This window comes from Castor canadensis, chromosome 4 (assembly GCF_047511655.1).
Source record: "Castor canadensis chromosome 4, mCasCan1.hap1v2, whole genome shotgun sequence".
In the NCBI taxonomy this organism is placed as follows: Eukaryota; Metazoa; Chordata; class Mammalia; order Rodentia; family Castoridae; genus Castor; species Castor canadensis.
In genome coordinates this window covers 47961810-47987580 of record NC_133389.1, presented here as the reverse complement: position 1 = coordinate 47987580, position 25771 = coordinate 47961810, and the positions used below count along the sequence as shown (strand labels likewise).

The 25771-nt window shown below is 41.3% G+C and overlaps 1 protein-coding gene across 5 annotated transcripts in view; it reads right to left on the bottom strand.

The window, feature by feature from the left end:
• Positions 1-14388: 14388 nt before the first annotated feature.
• Positions 14389-25771, bottom strand: part of Kctd1 (potassium channel tetramerization domain containing 1) — a 186482-nt gene continuing 175099 nt past the window's right edge. For all 5 annotated transcript variants that reach the window (XM_020178263.2, XM_074070113.1, XM_074070112.1 and 2 more), the window contains 2 exons: positions 19893-20198; positions 14389-15405 (listed from right to left, as the gene is read on the bottom strand). In XM_020178263.2, coding sequence (XP_020033852.1) covers positions 15247-15405; positions 19893-20198 — 465 coding nt within the window. In that variant the 3' untranslated portion in view covers positions 14389-15246. The remainder of the gene's footprint in view (positions 15406-19892; positions 20199-25771) is intronic.

The following is a 25771-nucleotide window of genomic DNA, read 5'->3' as shown; positions in this document are numbered from 1 at the left end:
GCTGGGGAAGTGCTTGCCAACCTGACAACTAAAGGCCATGTCATCTTTCATTGGGTCCAGAAGCAGAAGGATTGATGTCCAAGGCTAGCCCAAGCAAAAGTGCAAGACCCTATCTGAAAAACAAACTAGAATTGGGAGTGTGGCTCAACTGGTAGAGCACTTGCCTAGCAAGCATGAGACCCTGAGTTCAATCCCAAGTACTGCAAAACCAAAAGAAAGCAATAATTTAGGATTAAATTTTCATGATGGTCACAACTTACTTTTCAATTCTTCAGCCAAAGTAATAGACATAGACAAAGGAAAGAGCAAATGTGGCAAGATGTTAACAACTGATTAATACAAGTGGAGGGTACATGGCATTACTGGTACTGATGCTTCAAGTTTCTGTACATTTGAATATTTTCAAATGAAAATTGGGGGGAAAGTTGTTGACCCTGAAATAAAGGCAAATTTCAGGACTACTTTTCTTGTACTGTCATGTCAACTGTGGGAGGCCCCAGTGTTAGTGGGCAGGTTAAGGCAAACCATATTATCTCTTTTCTTCTCCTAGCAGTGGAAAGCCAGCAGGCTAGAGAAAGAATTGAAGGCTATTTTGTGTGGTAGATAAATTCATTTATCAGCTGAGTTTCAGACTGGAGAGGCCAAGGGAGAGATCAGCCTGTTTGAGTTTCTTTTTCTCTGCACCATTCCATTGCTCTGATTAGCCCTATGGTTATATCCCAGTGCTTATCAACGGGAGCCCAACCTAAATCTCCAGCATAGACAGGACTCAAGCATGTTGCAAGGCAGAAAGCATCTTTGAAATACACGCCATAATTACTTGGTTTTTTTTTGGAAATACTTTTCTTTGGAAGGAAGTATAGAATATAAGAATCTATTTTTAAAAAATATTTTAATGTTGAAAAGTCAGATAATTTTTCGCATAAAAAAAGCAATGCTTTGTTTTAAAATTTGTATTATAGATACATCTAGAGGATAACAAAATAAAAGATGGTTTATAAATGGGTTGCTGGGAAATATTTGGGTTGAAAATGTGTACATTTTGAGGTCATGTAACTTGTTAGATGACCCAAGAAAACTTTGTTGTCAGTCTGGTGTGCCTTTCTGAATGCCCAGAAGTCTGCATTGGTTTGGGCTCCATAGTTGGTCTAGACTGGGTTATCATTTGTACTCCTTCATTACTTTATCATCTGTCTCATTCCTGCCATAGACTATCTATGACCTCTTGCTTTTTTCCCCCTGATCAGCTTGGATGAAGGTTTATCAATGTCACTGATTTTCTCAAACAGCCAACTTTGATACATTATTTTAATTTTTCTATTGCATTGATTTCCATTCTGACCTTTGTTAATTTGGGTTTCCTTTTCTCTTCTTTTGTTAGTTTCTTCCTTCCTTCCTTCCTTTCTTTTTTGCAATACTGGGGTTTGAACTCAGAGCCTACACCTTGAGCCATTCCACCAGCCCTTTTTTGTGTTGGGTTTTTTTCAAGATAGGGTCTCATGAACTGTTTGCCTGGGCTGGCTTCAAACCTTGATCCTTCTGATTGCTGCCTCCTGAGTAGCTAGGATTACATGTGTGAGTCACTGGCACTTGGCACTACTGGGAACCTGCTAGTTTCTTAAAGTAGAAGAATGGGGCCATTGGTTTGAAAATTTTCTTTTTATGGATGTTTAGTGCTATAAATCTCCCAAAAGTTGTGTTTCACAGAATCTCATGCATTTGGATATATTGTATTTTCATTTTCATTGAATTAAAATACTTTCTATTTGCCCTTTTGATTTCTTCATTAATCACATGGGTTATTTAGAAGTATATTATTTAGTCTTCAAATATTTGGGAGTTTATTTTTAATTCAATTTTTTTAAAAAATTGAGTGTGTTTAAGTGATGGTGTGGTCTTAGACACAGCCTTGCTATGTAGCTGGCCTTGAATTCTTGATCCTCCTGCCTCAGCTTCCTGAGGGCTGGGATTGCAGCTGTGAGCCACCATGCCCAGCTTCTGTTAATTCTCGACATAGCAGGGCTAAACTCTCTAGCTGGAATTTGCTTACATCTCCCTGAAATTTTCACAATTTTTAGTTCCTGTATTCTTCTGCTCTGTTATTATATGTTTTAAAAAATGGTAGGAAGTATATCCTCTTGAATTCACAAATATGAAATGATCTTTTTTGCTCCTGGTAATATTTTTTGCTCTGAAGTCTACTTTGCCCGATATTAATATAGCAGGCACTTATCCACTGATAAGTGTTAATATGGAATTTCTTCTTGAATGCTTTTACTACACCGTGAGCCACTCCACCAGACTTTTTTGTGATTGGCTTTTCAAAATAGGGTCTTGCAAACTATTTGTACAGACTGGCTTCAAACTGCGGTCCTCCTGACCTCTGTTTCCTGAGTAGCTAGGATTACAGGTGTAAGCCACTGGCTCACTTTTAAACCTTTTTTTCTTTTTAAATTGAAAGTGGGATCATCTTTCTTTTAGACACGGTCTTACCATGTAGCTCTTCCTCAGTCTTCTTACTTCTGAGATTTCAGGCATGAGCCACCATGCCTGGCTTAGCAAGTGAGATTCTTACAGGCAGCATACAGTTGAGTATGACATTTTAATTTAATTTCCCAATCTTTTTCTCTTAATTGAGGTGTTAGGCCATTTGCATTTAATGTGATTAGTAATATGATTCAGTTTAATTTTATCTTTTCACTTGTGCATCTGTACTTTGTTTTGTTTTTTCTTCTTTTTCCACCTTATTTTGCATAAAATAAATATTCTCAATGATGTCAGTTTATCCTTATTGGCTTATCAGGCATAACTCCTTGTCGCATTTCTTTAGTGGCTGCTCGAGGATGCATAGACGCTTCCACTCTTCACAGTCTGCTTAAGTGATATTATACCATTTGACATATAGTATAAGACTGTACAATTTGATTTTTGTTCTTCCAAGCCTTGGTGTTATTGTCGACATGTATTTTACTTCTACATATGCTAAAAACCCACAATTTGGTTGTGCATTGTTACTGATTTTACTTTAAACAGTTATCTTTTAAAGAATATTTAAACAGTAAGAAATAAAATCTCTCAAGCTTATCCACATAGTTAACATTTTTGGTGTTCTCCAGTCTTTGTTTCAATGGACATTCTTTTTAAAATTTTTTTATTAGCATAAATTAATTATATATATTTATAGCATGTATATAATGTGCTTTGATCAAATTCACCCCATCTATATTACTCTTTCTTAACCACCCTCCTTCTCCTTATGGAGATATCTATATAGGTTATTATTGTCCTTCTGCTTAAAGGACGTCCTTTAACACGGTTTGAAGAGAAGTTTGCTGGTGATGAATCCTGCTAGACTGTATATGCCTGAAAAAGTCTGTATTTTGCCATTGTTTTTGGAAGCTGTTTTCACCAGTTATACAAATCTAAGTTGGCAGTTTTTGTTTTCAGTACTTTAAAGTTGTGCCAGTGTCTATGGCTTGAGTTGTTTCTGGCAAGAAATCTGCCATCGTTCTTAGCGCTCTTCCTCTGTCCATATTGTATTCCACACCCCCCCCCGCCCCCCCATCTGCCGGCTGCTTTTAAGCAATTTGATTATGATGAGCCCTGGTGTGTTTTTCTTTTTGCGGGGCAGGGGAGCAGACTGGGGTTTGTGCTCAGGGCGTTGAGCTTGCTAAATTAGCAAGCTCTCTACCACTTGAGCCACACCTCCAGCCTGTTTTAATCTTCAGGTTATTTTTCAGATAGAGTCTCGCTTTTTACTCCCAGGGCCAACCTTGGACTGTGCTCCTCTTACCTATGGCCTCTGGCATAGCTGAGATGATAGGTGCTATCCACCACATCTGGGTTATTGGTTGAGATGGGGGTCTTCTCTGGGCTGGCCTTGAACTACACTCCCCCCAATCTCGGCCTCCTGAGTAGCTAGGATTACAGGTGTGAGCCACTGAGCCTGGCATGTGTTTTTCTTTACGTTTCTTTTGCTCAGAGTCTACTAAGCTTCTCAGTCCTGTGGTGTGTAGTTGTCATATTTGGAAAATAGTCACTCATCAATTCTTCAAATAGTTTCTTGTTCCTTCCTCACATCCCTTGAGAGATCCTCCAATTATGTGCTTGAAGTTGCCCCAATATGCTGTTTATCTTGTTTTAGCCCTTGATACATTTTGCTTTGTTTTAGGTAGTTTCCATTGCTATGGTTTCTCTTTTTGTGTGAGGTACTGGGGATCAAACCCACCTATTGTTATATTTTCAAGGTCACTATTTTCTTTCTACTCTAGTGTGTGATCTGCTGTTAATTCCATCATATGTACTTTTCAGACATTATAATATTTAATCTTAGAAATTTGATTTTATTCCTTTTTAAATTTCTCATGTCACCATTTAACATGTCTGATATTTAGCTCTTTGAACATGTTGAATGTAGTTTAATAATTTTTAATTTTCTTTGTCAGCTAATTCTATCATATCTATCATTTCTAGGTTGGTTCTGAGTTCCTTATTTTTTTCACCATGACTTTTACTTCCCTGCTTCTTTGAATGCCTTATGATTTTTTGTTAGATGCCAGCTGTTGTGAATTTTACCTTGTTGAGTGCTGAATATTTGTATATTCCTGTAAAGGTCCTTGAATTTTGTTCTGGAATGAAGTTGAGTTACTTGGAAACAATTTGATTCTTTTGGGTTATGCTTTTAAGCTTTGTTAGGTGAGACTAGAGCTATGTTTAGTCTAGGGCTAATATTTCCCCACAATTGCAGCATTCTGAGAATTATAGCCAGTGGCCATTACTTACGGGATTTTTCTACTCTTGCAGATGGGAACAGGAACTATTGTTGGTCCTGTGTGAGCTATGGGAATCGCTTTCCCTAATCCTTGTGCATAGTTTGGTTTTTTTGCCTAGCCTGGAGTAGTTTCCTCAGACACATGCCCAGATCATCGAGAAGACCCTCTTCATTTCTTGTCTTCTCTGTTTTTATGTAACTCTCTACTTTCCATTACTCTACCCTGTGAACTCTAGCTGCCTTGCTCCCCTAGAGGGAGACCCCTGGCCTCTGCCAGGTTACTGCTCCCTGCTCCAATGGCCTGGACTTGCTAAGTCAGCAGGGCAGGCATGGTAGGCTCACCTTGTTTGGTATCTACCTCTCAGAGATCACCATCTTCTGTTGCCTTGATATTCAAGGTCTTGAAAACCAATGGCTCATGTATTTTGTCTGTTTTTTTGAGTTGTTTCAGGAAGAAGAGTAAATCTGTTATTTCATGTTGCTCAAATGTGAAGTCCTCCCAAGACTTTTAATTGTGCAAAATTTAAAGTAAGCATTAAAAAACCCAAAGTGTTTGAGGGACTTAATATTACTAATAACTGATTCCCTGTTTTATGCCAGTTACTTTACATTTATCCTTGTTCAATTTAATACTTATAAGTACAAACAAGTTCTATGATGGAATAAGAAACATGAGAATTATAATTCCTATAAACATAGGAATTATAGCTGTGTTTCATCTGTTATCAACAAACATTTATTTAGGCTTTTCTGTTCTCTTGGGTTCTTGCTTCTTTCAGTGTGGGTCCACACCCTGTCTGTGCTATGCCTGGTAAAATTGAGGAAATCAAGAATTTTCTGCTCACAGTCAGGTAAAAGAATGCCAAATCTGTCAAGATAAAGAAAAACAAGGGCTGGGGGGCATGGTTCAAGTAGTAGAGAGTTTGCCTAGCACACACAAGGCCCTGAGTTCAAACTCCAGTACCATAAAACAACAACAGTAACCACAAAATAAAGATAAAGAGAAACAAGTATAACATGAAGCCTAAGGTTCAAGCAGGTGGGTACCTTTTTACCTAGGGCACCGCAGACCAGGAGGTGACAGAGAAGCTGAAGCAGTCCCTGCCCTGGCTTTGGCAATGAAGGAACTGAAATGAGTCAACAAGACTGACTTGAACTGTATTAAAATTTTTTAAAGTAAAAAACAAACAAACAAACAAACCATTTATTTAGCACCTGTTAGGTACTGAGTGAATGTAAGTCAGATTTCTCCACTGACAATCTGAAGGTTGGTCATTAGATTAGTAGACATGTAAACGGATCTTTCAATATTAGTGGTAAGTGTGTTAAGTCCTGCACAGAGTGCTTTAGGACCCTAGAGAAGGACAACCCGGCTGACAGGCATGTGGGGAAGTAGAGTTAGTTAGTCTTCAAGGATTGATAGGTGATTAATCAAAGAAGAGGGTACCTGTATTCTAAAGCAGAGACACTTAATACAGCACGAGGCAAGGTTAAAAGCATTGTGTGGGCCACAAGCCCTATATGGCTGGGGTAGCCATAGATGAGGGTGAGAGGTAAGTAGAGTTAGCCTCAGAAGTCCTTGGGTGACACACTAAAGGACATGATTCTGAAAGCAGAAGGAAACACTATCGCTCTCTTCACAGGGTAGTGAGTGTGTGTGTCTGGGTTATTGGGACAACACTCCCCATTCTTAACAGAAAAATGGGTTACGTCATATGGAAATAGCCCATGTGGGAGGACTGATAATGTGATGCTGGGAATTATTAGATGCAAAGACAGAGGCTGATTTGAGACATGTTTAGGAAATACTTTCTGTAGAAGTTGGTGACCAAGCCAATGTGGAGAGTACAAGAAATGACTTCCTGTTGTGGGAGAAACTAAGATAGGAAATTGAAAAGGAGAAAGAAAAAGCCTAAGTTCAGTTCTCGATAGACATTGGAAAGGTTTGGCAGACCCCATATCTATCATTGCTTATGAGAAAAGATACCGAAATGAGGGTTTACACATTTTCCCTTCTGCCTGCCTAAAAGTCCAATGGCAAGGCTGAGTCTTATTCATCCTCAGGGAAGTCAGTTCACAGCACAGGTGACTGGGAAGCTAAAGATGGGTGAGATCTCCTGGAGTAAGGAGAGTAGATGCACAGAACCAAAAGAAGACCTTTACACCCAGGTTGGGAGTTTGAGAAATGAGTGAGCTGCTGGCCTCACATTGTCCTGTGGTTCTTTCATGGAATTCATGAAATATCACCAGGAAACACCATCACAGCGAAGTCCTGCTGCTTTGTGGGTGTTTAGGCAAGCCATTCTCCTTGTCTCTTTTTAATATAAGTGATGGTATAGAAACCATCACTCGACTGACTTTGCTTTGAAGAAAAATGGGAAGGAGGTTGCAGGTGTGGGGTGATTGCAGACTGCATAAAGGCAGAAAGCTAATAGAAGGGAGGATTTAGGGTGAGAGAGTGTGTGTGTAGTTTTTCTCCTTCTTACCCGGGAACTAAGAAAATAACTGATAATGGCAGTAGGGAAAAGATTATACAGGTCAATATTCTGTTTTAGAGACACATCTACTCTGCTTAAAGTAAGAGATATAATTGAATTATTTTCATGAATATGAAACCTACTTAGAATTTCAAAATTTCTAATATTTACATATTTAAGACACCAAACACTTGAAAATGATTATAGGAGAACAATGTTTTAAATAACGAGACATTTTAAATAATGAAAAAGAGTGGATGAAAAATTTAAATATTAGTGCTCACAATTCATCCATCTCTCATTATTTCTTCTTGCCCATGTGGTTACCCATTACTGCTGACTAATAAAAAATCCAGCTGCATAGACTGCTCAGGTTGTGGACCCCTGGGTGATGTTTTAAGTCCTCCTCACACTGGATTTAATCAATTGTTTCTACAGGTCTTGCTTCTTTTCAACTAATGTGGTACTTCTGTGATAAGGATTTGAGCTGCATCTTCCAGGACAGGCTTTCCTAGTTGAGTTACAAAGTTTGAATGGAATGCACAGTAAGTGTTTCTCTGGCCTTTTCAGCCCTATCAATCAACAGTACACATGAATACCTGTAGTCTCTGTTCTTTCTCCTGACAAGTACAATCTGATAGATTGGGAAGAATGACAGAGCACTGTGTGATTCACACTGAGAACAAGGGGAAAAGGAGAGGTGAGAGAGGGTGAACATGGTCATGAAATGCTGCCAGATTGAGCTCACTGACTCTAACTTGCATCTAAGCATATGCTAGGAGTTTTGTGGTAAATGGTTGGGGTTATAGATTTACACACCCCTTCAGATTCTGAAAGATTGAAATAAACATTAAAGTTTCAAGGAAACTCAAAATATATAGGACCAGCTGGATTCTTGCACACCTAGAGTCTGCTATTGGTACAGGAGTTACAAGCTATTGTGATTATTTCCTGGGCTGGTTTCTGTTCACGGGAGCCTCTGATAGCTTTTAAAGAGGAGGCAAAAGAATTCTGTAGCTGGTAGGCTAGTCCCACAAGATCAGGCTGGTCTCTACCTAATTAGGAGAAGATGAAGACCCATGGTTACATTTCAGTGAAGTACTTCTCTGAATCATGCCTCCCCACCACTGCCTGATCCCCACTGCCCTCACCTCCATTTGGGAATACAGCCTTCAATATGGACTTCAGAAGAATGACAGATATCAATAGCTAGAGTTTAACCTTGGACATCTCACAAAGTCTTAGTCACCAGCCTATGGGGCTATTGGGAAGCAGTGTAACCTTTAAGAGGTGGGGCCTATTTTGGGAGAAAGTTAGGACACTGGGGAGTGCCCTTGAAGGGAATATTGGGACTCCAGCCCCTCCCTCTCTCTCTCTTTTCTTTCTAGCTGTCACGATATGAACAAGCCTCCTGTGCTTCATGTTCCTGCCCTGATGTGTTGCTACAGGCCCAAAGCAACAGGGCCAAGCAACCATGGGCTGAATCCTCTGAAACCCTGAGCCAAAATAAACCTTTTTTCTTATTAACTTGATTATCTCAGGTATTTTGCCACAATGATGGAAAGCTGACTAAGACTCCAATCACGAGATCAATGAACAGAAGCTGGATGCCAGTGGATCATGCCTGTAATCCTAGCTACTCAGGAGGCAGAGGTCAGGAGGATTGTGGTTTAAAGCCATCCTGGGCAAATAGTTCTCAAGACCCTATTTGAAAAAAAAAATCACAAAAAAAGGCTGGCAGAGTGGCTCAAGTGCTAAGAGCACCTATCTAGCAAGTGTGAGGTCCTGAGTTCAAACTCCAGTGCAGCCAAAAAACAAAGAAAAATAAAAAGACCAATGAACATCGATGAAGTCAGAAAAAGGCATATCACAAAAGTACCCCAGAAGATCCTCATCCACCCTTCCTATCCTAGATTCAGGAGAACACAATGTTTATTACTTAGTATTTTCCTACTCCCTTGATCCAAGCATCACCTGTGTTTGGTGGTGTTAAAGTAAGGGTCTTAAGCATTTTCCTTAGAGACCAAGATTCTGAAATCCATGGGGAGATGGGGCAGAGGGCTGGTAGTGGTCTGGAGTCTGTAACTTGAACAAATGCCTTTTGTATGTTTTATGAACAGGGAACTTTGGGGAGCTCTTACATAACCCATGGTAAACCGTCAATGAGAAGAGCTGCTTGACAATTACCGAGCCAGAGACAAGTCTTCTCAGGGCCTCACTCCATAGATTCATAGTAATTGGTCATGGATGTTCCTGGCTCCTCCTCCATAACCAGTAAGTTACTGTGATGACATTTTTGTCCAGTGTGTCTTATAGTGATGGATACTGCAATTATCAGTAACAAAGAAAAATCACTTTTTGCACACTCAAGAGTTGAGTTCAAGGTCTTACTTAAACGTGGTGTGTATGTGTAAGAATAAGTATTGTTCCAAGTTTCTTTTGGACTTTGGTCATTTTTTTACATTCTAATATTCTCATGTATGAAATTGGGATAATGATGCCGGCCTCGTGGGATTTTTGTAAGAATTAAAGGAGGGAATGTTGTAGGCCAATAGTCTAGCGCCTGGCACATAAACGCTTAATGAGTATGGCTTATTATTATTGTTGACAGTTATAGGACAGGATTTAAATCTTTATTGTAATATGACGATTGTTAGACAATATGATTATAACCTCAAATTTTCATTTTTAAAATAATAGTTATATTCTCAAACAACTTAGTTCTTATATTATTATCATGTGATTCCACCCAAATGGAATTTTTCTAGAATGTCTAAAATTGTTTTATTACTTCATAACTGAATTATGGACTGCTACTCTGAAGATGCTCTCCTTCGTCCTTATATATTTTTAAAAGAGTTCATACATTTACATATCTAGAGATAAAAATCTGGACTTCCATTTCATAGAAAAATGGGTGTAAGTGCATAGAACCCTTGCTCTCCTATGGCTGTGGCCTCCTGGAGTCGAGCAGGGACTGTCTCTTTGAATAAGGGACACATGTGCAGGTTTCTGCCTCCTACTAATAATTTATGTGATTTGCTTGGCCCCGGTAGGCATCTGAGTTTGTTGCTTTCACACCGAAGGTAATGTCTTATTTTCTCATACATCTTAATAATTGTCAGCTCTTAGGCCATTTTGTAGTTCATGGACAGATGAATGGAGAACACAGCAGCTTAACTGCCCCTCCCAACAGACTGTCCCCAGCCAATCACACCAGCGGATCCCTTAGATGACTGTCTGCAGAGCCCCTGCTGAGTCTCCATTAGCCCCACTGCCTTATGGTCAGGGTCAGAATCAACTTCACCCAGCCCCTATGGATTCCACCTTCCTTTTCTAGCTCAAACTCCCCTCATTGCCAGTGCAGTCCAGCTTCATCCACATCATGCTCTGACCAGGCCCTATCTCCAGCTTCAGAGCCTCTGTGCTCCTATACAAACCTTCCTTACAACCCTACCAGTACCCCCTTCTTGCACCCCATCTTTCAAGTGTCACTTCCCCAAGGATGCCTTTTTCTAATCTCTCCAACTAGATATAAATCCTTATTATCTGGCATTTCTAGACCTGGACTCTACGACTCAAGCCACACCCCAGTCTATTTGGCATTTCTATAACACTTGATTTGTAACTACGAAACACACATCCCAGCATGCTTCAGACTACTGTTGGATATGTACATAACTTCATTCCATAGAGCCCTGCTTCCCCACTCCCAGCAATCTACAGCAGAAGCCATGTCATGGTCATTATAGTACCACCCAATAGTGCCCAATAGATCAGAAAGGACGCTCAAAATATTAAACCACAGGAATAAATTTCCATCCTAAGGAGAGAATGTTACTAACTTTATCATTTCTTATTAGAACATGAACTTACTTTTCCTCAAACACTGTGGTTTGTTTGAGGCTGCCTTTAAAACCTTTAAGCTGGATGCTGGTTGCTCTCACCTGTAATCCTAGCTACTCAGGAGGCAGAGATCAGGAGGATCTTGGTTTGAAGCCAGCTGAGGCAAATGGTTCACCAGACCCTATCTCAAGAATACCCAATATGATAAAACGGTGGCAGACGGGCTCAAGCGATAAGAGTGCCTGCCTACTAAGCACGAGACCTTGAGTTCAAGCACCAGTGACTCCCCCCCCCCCAAAAAAAAAGCTTGACTGAACATTAGCCTTCTTTATATCATGTACTTGATATTCCAGAGTCTTGGTTACTTTATCCAAGAAGCAGGGGTAATACAGCATCTGCTCATGAAGATTTGAGCTAATGCAAGTAAAGAGCTTAATATAGTGCCTGGCACACAGCAACTACTCAGTGGAAGGCTATTATTAATTATGACTATGTAGAAATGCATCTAACACTTAAAAACCAGTTTAAAAATGGCTCACTGTATTCTATTTTTCTAAAGTACTTCTTAGAGAAGAACAGGAGGTCAAAGATTGTGGTTTGTCTGCCCTATACTAAACAAATGCATTTTGCTTTTAAAAAGGTTCTTTCAAGAATCAATTATTTGGGCAACAGTAGCTTTCAAATAACTATGCTTTTATAACTACCAAGATAACAATTAATTCAGGAAAAGCTTATCAATGAATGGTAAAACCATGGGGTGAATGTGAAAAGGATATTTACATGGTGTCATATGATTAGATGAGATCCATCTCATCAATTGAAGTAACTCATCAATTCCAAAGAAAAAATTCCTTTCATATTCTAGAAATTTGGTGGACATAACTTTAATTGAGACACAAAATTGTCATCATCAAAATGGGCCATGGTAACTCAAGTGATGTGATGCCGTGAGAAAGACATTCCATTAGCTAGGTATTCTTACCAAAAAAGGGAAAATTAACTAAAATTAATCTTACTCTACTAATGAGGGACCAAACAAATCCAAATGTGCAACAATCTGCAGAACAATTGGTAGACTATTCAAATAAGTCCATATGTGACCCCCAAGGACTTGAGATATTCTTAATAAATGTGATGTCTAACGCTTGATCAGATCCTCTAGAGGAAAAAGACACAGCTAAATGCAGATCATTATTGGGACAAGTGGTGAAGTTTGGATATGAACTGCATATTGAATAAAAAGTAAATAAGATAAGACTGTGACTCAATTATGATTAACCAACTCTTTTCTGAACTACTCCGATATCTGGAAATCTCTATGTTCTAAGATCTAAGAATATGAAAACTACAAATGTTTGCTCCACTGAATTGGGTCAGCTTCTGTAGAAACTATGTTCAATTGGGTTACAGTCAAATAAATGAGCATAAAAACTTACAAAAGAAAACAATAAGGCCAGGCATGGTGGTTTAATCCACTGTGATTGGGAGGATCACAGTTTAAGGGCAACCCAAGCAAAAAGTTCATGAGACCCCATCTCAACCAATTTCTGAGTGCAGGGTAGTGGCTGTCACCTAGGTACATGAGGAAGAATAAATAGGAGGATTGCAGTCCAGGCCAGCCCCGGCATAAAGTGAGACCCTATCTCAAAAATACGCAGAGCAAAAAGGGCTGGTGGAGTGGCTCAAGTTGTAGAGCATCTGCCTAGCAAGCACAAGGCCCTGAGTCTGCAAAAAGACAAAAACACACAGGGGATGCTCATAGCTAATGCACACAACTCTATGGGCACACATATTTGGTTATGATAATACTAACTGCACATAGCTGGATAAATGCTAACTCTTGACAACAACCAGCAGAGTCCCCAGGTGAGGCCCTTGCTTTATTGATTTTGGGACATTTTTGCCTAATGAGAATGGATTGCTGGTAAAAAGTCATAGAGAAATTTCATTCTTCTTTCAGTAGGATGTGGATGACAGAGCAGCTGGTGAAAGCAGCTGGTCATCCCCGTCAGATACAGTAGTGTATTAGTCTCAACTAAAGGAAATGACAGAAGGATGTGGCAGCGTGGCTGGCAGACATTAAAGAAATTCAGTGTTTGGGTCGCCTGCCTTTCAGGGAGTGAAAGGAGCCATTAACAGCTTACTTTTTAGTTTCAGAAATCAGAGATATTTTCATTACTACTGTCCTCAGGCATAGACTTTTTAATACAAAAAATGTAAGTTCAGGATGAAAATAGCCCATCACCACGGGAGCATCTCTGCAACGGAAACACATTATGGGTTACCTGTCAATCTTAGCAGCATGCCAGGTTGTTTTGAATGTCTGGAATGAGGAAGAGGAAATAAGGAAGAAAAGCGAGAGACAGGATGACTGAGAGAGGAACCAAAGTCACTAATGCCTTGGAAATTTAAGAATTAGGTCCTCAGCTTTCTAATTCTGGTATGGAAGTCTCAGGTCTTCTTACTTTTCTGGCTAATTGTAAAGTGATCACTCTGGCCCTGAGATTTCTCACAGCTTCCAAGGCCACAAGGGCCTACTTTGAAAATTTTTTGGATGGTGTTAAGGTAGATTCAAGATGGCCACAAATTCTTTTTCACTTTCCCCAGCAGGAGCTGGATTTCATTTCCCCTCTCTTCTTATCTGGGTTGGCTGTGTGTCTGTTCAGCCAACAGAACGCAGCAGAAATGCACCATGCAGGTCCAGGCCTACCCTGTCTGGGGACTGTGTCTTCCACTGCCTCCTTCTTGGAATACTAACATTTGGAACACTCTTTGTTGCTTCTTGGGGGCCCCAAGCCATGCACGTGGAAGCCAACAGCCATATGAATTGCCTGCTATCTGGGTGAGCCATCTTGGACATCCCAACCCAATCATGTTCCATGCAATGACATGCAGCAGCCCACCCAAGGCTAGTGAGCACACCTGATCACAGAATCCCAGCAGAGAGTAAAACATTTCCTAAGCCACTAAACTGTGGTTTGCTCTGTAGCAATTGACATCCAAAATAGGTGTAACTGAAAAGTTCCTAAGAAGAAAGATTTTGCTGGAAGGTGTAGCTCAGTGGTTGAGCACACACTTAGCTGACACAAGGCCCTGAGTTTGATCCCCAGCACCAAAAAGAAACAAACGAGATTTATCTTATTCACCAGGGCAGAATAACAAAGCACAGGAAACATTTTCTGAGTTGAAGGAGAACTTTCTAGAACAGGTAAGGACATCCATATCCCTTTGTGAGTTTTGACATTCAAAGTTGGCCCCAACTGTAAGCCTCTTTTTGATGTTCAACACAGGAAAAAAAGGAAAAAAAATCATTTTAATCCATCCTCACCCCAACATGTGTGTTTCACACAGACCTTATTTTTTAAACAGAGTTTATTGTATTTAATACATTATAAAATTTGAAAAATTGTAGGAAAGCAGCAGACTCAAACTGGAGCATCTCTAACAAGGAATAATTCTGGCCCCTTTGCAAAACTGATCAGTTTAAAAACAAAGTTCACATCTGTGAGGCAGACAAAAAAGTGTCACTCCTGTACAAACTACATTTAAAATGTCATGTCTATCGTTCTTCAAATGCGCTCACCAGAGTTCTTCTGAAGTCCTGCCTGGTCCCCGCCTAAAGAGACAAGAAAACTTCATATGCAAAGAAACACCATTCAAGGTGTCTTTTTTTTTTTTTTTTAAATAAAGGAAAAAGATGGACAAAGGAAAAAGAAACAATGGATGGCTGTTGGCAATGAAAATTGGAAGGACACTGTGTCCTCCGCTCATGGCTTCTTTATTGGGTCGAAGGCCTTGGGAGGCCCAGGACGCTTCACGGCCATCAGCGCCAACTGTAGCTATCATCTTTTCTTTCTTTTTTTCATTTTTGTTTCTTTGCATTTCCTACCTTTTGACATATATATATATATACACATATATATATATATTTATATATTTTTTACACCTTGAGGATATCACTATTCCAATTGTTCCCATGTGAATACAGGTGTGATTTCTATTGGATATAAATGTGTCTTTTATTCAATTTTAGGTCCAGAACTTGGTTTGCTGTCCAAACTGCACATAAATGTCCCTTTTCTGATTGCGTTATTTGTTGTGTATGTTTTCCTGTTTTTTTTTTTTTTTTTTTTGCATAAGAAATATGTCTCTTTAGTCCAGAGGCTCCTGCTTTATCCGGATGACAGAGGGGACGCGGGGAGTCCTCCTCAGTTCCCGCCGGAGGACATATTCACTGAACTGGGATGAGTCCACTCCTCCCCCACATGAGCCCACAATTTCAAATCCTCTCTGCTGCAACCTCTCGAGGACCTGTGAGGGGCCAAGACAACATCTGGTTAGGGACAAGGTAAGTCCACTGGCCACATAAACACCCTCCCCCGCAAAGGATCGTTGCAAAGTTTAAGGTTGCGTGCAGCTTTGGTCCATCACATCAACCTCTATGTCTCTCTGAGCTTCTACTGTCAAAGGAAGACCCTGGGTTAAAGGGTGGGGGTAGGGAAGGACATGCCTTTGTAAACTTGCCTGACACATCCCACTACAACACCTGGTGATCAGAGTCCCATTTTACAAACCCAGTGACAGCCCTGGGTTTCCATGGCTGCCCTGTTTGGTCTCAAATCCCATGTTGTTTTGAATATGCAATGCTGCCTTCCCTGCAAAATGTGAGAGTTCACAATTTAAAGCTCACTTGCCAATGAAATATTTCTGTGAGATGATAAACAGCATGGAAAGACAGTAGTATTGGAATTTACTTAGCCACTCATCCATTTGTACTCTCAAGTTCCCAACACTGAGCTCATATTTATAGTTCAGCTGCGAAGACCAATGTATTTCAAAACAGAACAAATGGACTAATGAAGACAGTCAAGGTTGACCAATAGGTTTTCAAGTTTGTGGCATCTGAAATAGATTTTGCCTTGCATGCATTCAAGTAGGGAAGACTAAATGCAATGGTCATGTATTACAAAACAGCAGGGCTGAAGCTGGGTGCCAGTGGCTCATGCCAATAATCCAAGCTACTCAGGAGGCAGAGATCAGGAGGATTGTGGTTCAAAATCAGCCTGGCTTTTTAGTTCACGAGACCCTATCTAGAAAAAAAAATCAGAAAAAAGGGCTGGTGGAGTGGCTTGAGGTGTAGGCCCTGAGTTCAAACTCTGGCACCACACACACACAAAAAATATATATATATGTGTGTTTATGTATATATATGTATTTATATATATATATATATATATATATATATATATATGCATATATATATAGGCTGAGAGTATGGCTTAAGTAGTAGAGCACCTGCCTAACAAGCCCAGGACCCTGAGTTCAAATCCCAGTACTGCAAAAAAAAAAAAAAGTTATAAAATAAAAACAGAATATATCCAGTGTATATTCTAAACATCTCAAAGAAGCATACTCCACACGGTCTGCTATTCAACTTTGAAATCAAATACTGAGTCCAGAAAGATCCCTGCGTTTGTCACAACATGGTGACATGGTTAAATGCAGGAAACAGAACCCACAATTCTTAGACAGGAAAAATACAGGAAGCTTACCCACAGCATGCTGTTTCTTTAAGAATCCAACAATTACTAGACTTGTGAATGTTCCCTACCAGGGTTCTGGATGTACTTACATGACTTCTACACCACTCTTACAGGCAAGAGGACACAATCATAAGTAAAGAAATAACTCTCAAAGTGTAGTCAGTAATAAAGTGGGGCGGTGTGAGGGTGCACATCTGTAATCCCAGCACTAGGAAGGAAGAAGCAGGAGTAGCCAGTCTGAGCTCAAAAAAGTGAACCCTTTTTTCCGTTTTTATTTATTTATTTGTATTTTTGGCAGTACTGGGGTTTGGCTGGAACCCTTGCAAAGCTTTACTGCTTGAGCCATGCCTCCATCCTGAACCCTTTTCGTTTTCAGTTACTATTTTTGCTCTCTGACTTCTACATGGAAAGTAGTCTGCTATCTTGCAAAACAGCCTACTAGATGCATTAGGAAGCAGGGTGTATTTTCTAAAAACTAAAACCTCAAATTCTAGCAAATTAAGAAAAGCCACAAGTCCTTCTGAGAACAAAATAACCATTCTATGTGCAGTGCTCTATTTCTGCAGGTGAACTCACGAGGCACCGGCGTGCCAATCAGCCTGAGGACAGGATGATGAAAGCAATCCCTAAGTTCAAAGTCAAGATGTGCTTTGGTGACAGGAATCAAAAGGCGAGGCACAGCTCACTCCAAGCAGGATTCTCCCGCACAGCTAGGAATGCAGCCTGTCAGCAGCAAGAAACACTCCACCTTGCTCTGAAAGGACGCTACCACGAGGAGGAGGAAATACTGAGGTGAGGCAGCTGTGAACGGTAACAAACCAGTAACAAACCTAACCTGATGCTCATTTTTCTTCCAGGGTTGTTATGGCCACTGAGTTGCTAATACATGGAGATCTCTAAGTATTGTCCTCCCCAGAGGCTCTGACACACACAACAGGATGCATACTCCGTATGAGCCAGTGCTGTGTTGGATGTGGTCAAGTGCTTTTTCACTGTAATGCAAGCAGTTTATGAAGCCAGTACTTTTTGAACACCAACTCAACAGCGAAGTTCCTTAGACTTAGCAATCATTTGAGAAGGTTTAAATAACTCAGTTGAGTTGCAGGTGTCAGATGGCCCACATCAAAGTCAATGCATACCTACTGGCAGGTGTCTATTTTTGGTGGGTGGAGCAGGAAGCAGAGAGGGTCATGGCAGTTTTGCATGATGACGTTAATCCAGATGAAAATTTCCACATCGGATCTGGGCAATGTGTCAAGCATATGAATGGATGAAAGGTGTTCACTGGCCTGGGGGTGGGGACCAAGTCTTCCTTCCTGGCTCTGAATGCTTGTGCCCCTCCCCCCACCCCATGGCGCACCTGGCAGGGTGTGTGGGAGGGGGAAAAGCTTTCAGCTTCACAGACATTTAGAAGGAGCAGACTGCTCAGGAACACTGCGTGGGGTGGTGCAGGAGTGCTACACACCTCCAGGGGGTGCCACCCACAGCAGTGAGAATATGACTGTCACCCTCTGGAACCATGATGAGAGTGTGTGTGCCTTCCTCTAGCATGAGAAGGGCTCATTTTCTGCTGTTCTGCCCTGAGACAACTGCTCACAAATTAAAAAAATTATAAATAGTGTGGAACAATCCTTTGTTCTAGGGAGTGTCTGTAGTCTCTGAGCTTTAGGAAAGGTTTGTTTGGTTAAGATTGGACAAAATCATGGGTCCATTCCAGTCAAAGAGTGGGGAGAAACAACCTTCACTGCATTCCCTTTGAATAGTTTTGTGTCTCTTCTCTTTTCTCCTTCCTGCTCTTCCTCCTCCTCCTTCCCCCCCCCAACCCCCGTGCTACTGAGCTTTGAACTCAGGGCCTTGCACTTGTTAGGCAGCTGCTCTACAACCTGAGCCACTCCACCAGCATTTTTTGCCTTACTTTTCACATAGGGTGTCACATTTATGCCCTGGCCAGCCTGGACTGCAATCCTCCTATGACAGGTGCATACCATCATGCCTACCTTTTTACTGGTTGAGATAGGGTCTTGTAAACATTTTTGCCCAGGCTGGCCTCAAACTGTAATCTTCCTGATGTCCATCTCCTGAGTAGCTGAGATTACAGGCATGAGTCACCATGCCCACCTTGCCTCTGCTTACTTATAGCAAGACAAGGCTTTAGCAGTGCTCACCTGTTCAGGTTGTTGTAAGTGGATGGTGCATGCACTGGCCATAGCCCAGGGGAGCACAGAGTTGGTGTGGTGTCTGGCTAAGATAATAACACCCACCAGCATGGAAGGCACATGGCACCTCACATTCAGACCATAGTTTTGAATCCCACCCCGATTCTCTTTCCCCAAAGACTTCTCCATCTCAGAAAATGTCAGTTCTACAATCTTTGTCACCCTGGGCTCCTGCCTTATGACTCACAGCCATTGTCAGAGCACCATGCTGGGTCACATTCAAGACACTCAGAAGCAGATGCTTCTCAACTATTCTTGGACCACTGCTTTCTAACTAACTCCCTTGCTTCACTGATTTCCACCTGCTGTGGGGGTTTTCATTTTAAAAGGCAAGCTACATCAGGCCATTCTTCTGCTCAACATCCCACAATGGCTTTCAGTTCACACAAGCAAATGAACTCAAACCAAAAATCTAGAGTGCTTACTACCCTTTTGACTTTTTTTTTTTTTTTTTTGGCAGCACTGGGGTTTGAACTCAGGGCCTCACGCTTGCTAGGCAGGTACTCTTACCACGTGAGCCACTTCACTAGCCCTAGAGTGCTTTGTAAGACTCTACACAATTGTCCCTGGTCACCCCTGGCTCATGTCTAGCACTTGCTCTCTGATTTACTTCCTTCAGGCAATACTGGCTTTCCTCATACTCTTCGATGTGCCAAGCATACTCCCTCCAGGGTGTCTTCAGAACATGGTCATCCTTCCGCCTGGAATATGCATCCCAGAAATGCTCTTTCTACTACTGGACAGCATTTGTGTTGCTTAGGGTTTGTCCCCCTCACCTCTCAGGAATGCAAGCTCCATGAACCTAGAGCTGTTGTCTGCCTTGTTCTCTTTGGTATCTTTAATGCTTATTCCAAGACCTGGCACGCAGTAGATGTTCAACAAAGACTTGTGGACCTACTGAATGAATGATTACCTACCCAACAGGAGGGTTCCCACATGACACTTTCCCAGCTCCCTGACGGAAAGGCATTATGTGAAGGCCAGGTTAATAACAGCATTCCAAGTGTTATTTGATGCCACATGGCACAGAATGCTCTACCTGGACTGAGTTGAGGTGACAGTAGCCATTGAGTGGAAACCTGATGACGTGCGTTGAGTCGTGATTCCAGCCTGCGTTGACAGAATTACACATCACATCGCCGATCTCTGGAAACACTTCTTCTATCAAGGATTTGTCACCGCTGAGTGTGATCCTTTCTCCGAGGTCTGGGGCCACACGCACCACGAGGCACTCACAGGGCCGTGAAAAGCGGCCAGTTTCTCTGTCCTGCTTCCATCTTTCCATCTCCAACAACATTGGCTGAAGTTGAAAATATTTTGCCTCTTCATATAACAAAGTATAGTCCTGGGTGGGGGAAACAAAAAGGCATTTTACAGTGCAAAATACAAGTATAAACCCCTGAAAATATCCATCTTTCTTGGTTTTTTTTTGAGATAGGGTCTCACTATGTAGCCCAAGCTGGCCTTGAACTCTCCATCCTCCTCCTAAATGCTAGGGTGACAGATGGGCACCACCATGCCTAGACAATATCCACAGATAAGAGTAGTTTTTTTTCTCTTCTGTTGTTATTTTAATAATCAAATCTAAGTGTAAAATTTTCTAACAACACATTTGTAAGGACTCAATTTGCATTCCTCCTTCCTTTCATTCAATGATGATAAAAAAAAAATGCATTAAGGACCAGGCTGGCAGGCTTTGTTAAATGCTTTACGTTAATAAGTCCTGAAATCCTCAAAATTGCCTGGTAAAATAGGAGCCATTACAATTCCCATTTTGCAGAGGAAAAACTGAGATGGCAAAGAGTTTACTCTAAACTTTTTTCTTTCAGTAGAAAAATACCCCTAGTTGTTTCAAGTTGTGATGGTGTAGTGGGAATCCAATTTTACATTCTCTCGGATGCAACACATACACTGACTAAGGTCAGGCACAACTGTGCAAATGCACATGCTTTCCCAAAGCCTGAATTCCTTGTCACCTTCAGCAGTGGCTTCAGAACTCACCATGGGAGGGTGTGGGCAGCAACATGATAGAAGAGGACCAGGGACAGTTGTGGGTGGGCACCTAGAGGGCACAGGTTTAGCTTTTACTTTAACTTGGGTATGGATCTGTGATGATTTAGGGGAGGCTGATTGAGATTTGGAAGGCCTTCACCCTGCTCTTGGCCACCTATTGGTGCTGCTGTCATAAATCAGAGATGTAAACAACATTCAGCCCTGATTCCTCCCAGTTGTAGGTGCAAAAAGGAGACCTGTCCGTTTCTTTTCTTTTTTTTCTTTCTTTCCTTCCTTCCTTTCTTTTTTGAGACATGCTCTCACTATGTAGCTTAGGCTGATCTTGAACTTGCAATCCTCCTGCCCTGGTCTCCCTAGTGCTGGGTTTACAAGCATGTACCACCACACCAGGCTCTGGGACTTGTTCATTTCTGAAAGTATCATCATCGTTTCCTCTGGCCTTACAAAAAATTGATTGAATTAAATCTAATAAACAGGTATTAAAATACATAAACACTGTGAGAAGACAAGAGAGTGGGGCAGAGGAGACTGCAACTTAGGAACAACGTTAACAAGCAAGTCAATATTATGTCTAAATGTAGCTATAGTCACAATCATTTCTGGGTGTCTGATAAGTGGACACTTGTCCAGACATGTTGAATGAGAACATTTTAATCAACTGACATTTCTGCCTTCTTTCCATGGGCTGGAGTTGGCAGATGGTGCCTGGTGTTCACATACTGTCAACCTGTGGCCTGATGCCTTCTAGGGCACAGGAGGGAGCATGAGAAACAGAGGATGGCCATAGAATGATTTTCATGTTGTACATTACTCCTTCTTTTGCAAATCAAGCTGCAGTGGTAGCTGTGTTATTCAAGACTTCCAGAGAAAATAGAGGAGAGACAATGGTACCAGTGGGCCTCCAGCTGGGTGATCCACTCTCTATACTGAGAAACTTGAGCCAGGAGGAAGATGCTATGTGGGTACTCATCTCAGTAAAATCAGCTGTGTCTTTCCTGTGTCCTTTTCCTGGAAACCCTAGCATATAGGCGTATAGGCATATTATAGGAGAGGAACCCATTGCTCTGATAAAGCTTCTTGAATATATTTCTACCTGTTTATCCTCTGGACCATGGTTGATACTATTTGGCTTTTAGGAGTTGAGAATTAAGCTGAGGTGTGGCTACTCTTAAGACAGAACAGAAATAGAGTCCCAAGCCTAGCCTTTAGGGTAGAAATCAGGAGATGCTGCAAATTCTGCCTGGCCTACCTGGGATCCCCATTCTGGAACCATCTCATCTGTGAATTCTAACAACTGTGAAATACTGACCTAAATACTTTGTTAAGATGACAGCTCAGAAGGAGACTTAAAAACAGCAGTGAGAGTTACATGAACAATCTTCATGAGAACTGCTTTTTAAAATTTTCTTGTAAGATTGCATTACAATTTTAGCACAAGGAAGGACCTACGAATATGCACTATCTTTCTAGAGCCTTCAAATCTTAAGAGTCAAGGTGCTCAGAGCAGTGTTCTTGATCAACATTGACCCCATGGAGGAATCTTTCCAACATGACAGAACAGGGACCATTTGGCCTCTGATCCGATGCTTCCAGAGACAGGAAACTTACTACCAAAGAAGGCACACCATTTGCTTTGTTGGCAGCTGTGATTGTTGTAAATGTCTTCCTTCATTAGAAAGACCTGAATTTTCCTAAACACCAGCTTATGTGTTCTAATTCTGCTTTCTGGAGTTTTAGTGGTCTAATATTTTGTTGACCTATTAACTCTTCAAACATTTGCAGGTAATTGTTAATACCTTCTTGTTGTTCAAGCTGTTCATTTGTTATGCCTCAACATCTAGTGTGCACTTGACATTGTCACGTTCCTAATACTGGAACCAGAACAGAACCTAACATTTCAGATGTGATCCAGTGAGTACATAGTACAACCTTAGTCCAGCTAGATGTTCTAACCATTTTTATTGTATCCCATGTTAGTGTCTTATTGTGATGGGACAAGTACCACAAATTTAGTGACTTACAACTGTGCAAATTTGTTCTCATAGTTCTGGTCAAAGAAAGTCAGATAGTCTAAAATGAGTCATCAGGGCTGTGTTTCTTCTGAAGGCTCTAGTGAAGAATCCACTTTCTTGCCTTGTCTTAGCTCCTACAGGCTACCTACAGTTCTTGACTGGTGGCCCACATCACTGCCACCTCTGCTTCTGTTGTCACATCATGGTTTCTTCTATCACTTATAAGAGCCCTTGTAATGACACTGAGCACACCCATGTAATCCTGGATAATCTCTCCAACTCAAGATCCTTAACTAAATCATACCTACAAAGTACTTTTTGCCATATAAGGGAACACATTCATAGCTCTCAGGAGTCAGGACATGTCCATCTTTGGGGATGGGCATTATTTTTCCTACCACACAGTGTAAATGCTGTGGTGTGCATCTTGGCGGTCTCATTTCTCTGTTAGTTTGAGTATTGCTTGTCATGAAATCCCCAAACCTATTTCACAAGGACTGCTGTGAGCTAGGTCTTTCTCATTCAGTGTTTGTGAAAAGTTTTTAAATTTGTTTTCCTTTAATTCTCCTACTGTAGATTCTGAATTTGTTCTAACTTACTGAGGAAACCTGCATTCTCTCATCCACTGTCCTAAGTCTCCCTGTCATTTTGAACTAGGCATTCTGTTCCTATATGGAAATCATTTTGTGAAGTATCCAAAAGACAGAGCTATATCTGGCCCTTTGTAATGCTCAGGCAATAAATGAAGACTCTGGGTTTTGGCTGTGCAAGCAGTTGCAATGCCTGTAATTTTAAGATCATCCAGCCGATAATCATAGCATTTGTTAGGGGTCTTCTGAAATGATATAGGTTTGGGTGCAACTCTGAGAAGGCGGGAGATCTAGGGGAGCCCAAGTCTTCATACTGCCCACAGATTCTTTTTTTTCAGTCTTGAGATCAAACCCAGGGCCATGTGCATGCTAGGCAAACACTTAACCATTGAGCTATATCCCTCCCTTCCACAGATTCTCCTTCGTAGTCTAGGGCTCCAGTCTCTTTATCTGCAAAATAAGAACACACTCTACTAAAGCTGTATCTGGCCCTAAAATTCAGAGTCCCCATCCATGACAAAGCCCTGGCCTGCCAATTTGTCTGTCCTAACCAAAGGCAATGCAGCTGGGGTATAGCTCAGTGGTAGATGTATACTCAACATGCCTGAGGCCCTGGGTTCAATTCCCAGTACCATGAAAAAGAAAAACAAAAATATAAGGCTGAGACCAGGGGTTATAAGTCCCCCAGTGCTGACTCTGAGTCCTCACTATCTTTTATTCTCTAAATTCACAGGCACGTTTAATAAACTGCTCTGGAGTGTGGTCATGGGTTCACAGCATCTCTTTACATAATGTTTCTGAAATTCACTGTTACCTCCTCTTTGGAAAATTGGAGAAATAATAGCCTGTTTATTTACTTATTTACTTTACTTATTTATTTATTGACAGGGCCTCGATATGCAGCCCAGGCTGGCCTTGAACTGATGAGCCTCCTGTCTCAGCTTCCCTAGTGCAGGATTACAGTCATGTGCCACTATGCCCAGCTTGTAAATAATGGCCCGTTTGGCTCTGGCTGGTGACTTCTGAAGGGCTTCTGGGTATTACAGTGAAGGTTTAGAAGCCCCTTGCCCCTGCTCTAGTAGGCCTTGACTATTTTTCCTATAGTCTGGTTTCCCAGAAAGAGGAACTGTCTGTGCTGGGTGGGGGTTAGGGTGGGGTGACGTCAGGGAACATCTGAGCCCATGTGGAAGGTTCACTGTGTGACATGCCTCTGAGCATCAGCCAGCCCCAACAGTAAAAGGCCACTCTTACTGTGCTACTTTTCTCTGCACAGTTAAGCTTATACTGGCCATTCATTTTCTTGGCAGGCTCCTTTTTGTTTGCCTTTCTGTACTTCCTCATACAAATTTCTAGGTCCGGCTTATCAGAAAACTCCCTGCAAAGTGAAGTCAGTCCTGCTGGCTGCTTTCTTTAGAAACCTCAGTCTCCTCTCCATCCTTCAGCAGGCATTTTTACCTTCATTATTTAAATCCCTTGCTTTTAGAGTTCAGCATGGTTCCTTTTAGAGTTTCAGTCCTGTGTTCTGCTCTCGGAATCTTTTGAAATCTTCCCTTATGCCTCAGTTCTGATCCAGCAGTGTCCTTTCTTTGGCTTTTACAAACTGTGAACTACTTCATTCCTCTTCCCAAGGTACTTGGTGGAAACAGTCAGGGGTGTGTGGAGCAGGTGGCACACCAGCTCCTCTGAAGGAAATGGGCGCAGAGCAGCTTCTGCGTGAGGAGCACTCATCAAGGCAACTTGATGATCATGAGCTGCCACCTGTGTGTGGGTCCCATGCCCACCTCCTCTTCTCTGATAAGAAATCAGTGTCTCTATCACTCACTCAGCTTCATATCCAGTTCAAAGGAGACCAGTTACTCATGGACCTACTTTCAAGTTGAAAAAACTTTAAAATCCTAGAATACATATTTAAAAAAAATTTCTTTGGAAGTTTACAATGATTTTTTTTTGAGGTAGAATGATCAAAATCCCATTTTATAAGCAGCATTCCCTAAGACCTGAAGACAGACACATGGAACAAGAAGGCAAATATGGATGGACTCCAAAATGCAAATACACTGGATTTTAAAACTTATTTCTTAGTTAAATATATAGAATTCAGAAAACATTTTCCCTGGGAAGGTGGAATGAAATATACAGTGTATTTATTTCCTACTACTGCTATAAGAAGTTACCACAGACTGGGTAACGTGATTTTATCCCCTTACAGGCAAGGAGGTCAGAAGTCTGAAATGGATTCTACTGGGCTGAAATGAAGAGGCCAGCACAGCTGCCTTCCTTTCTGTAGGCCATAGGGAAAATCT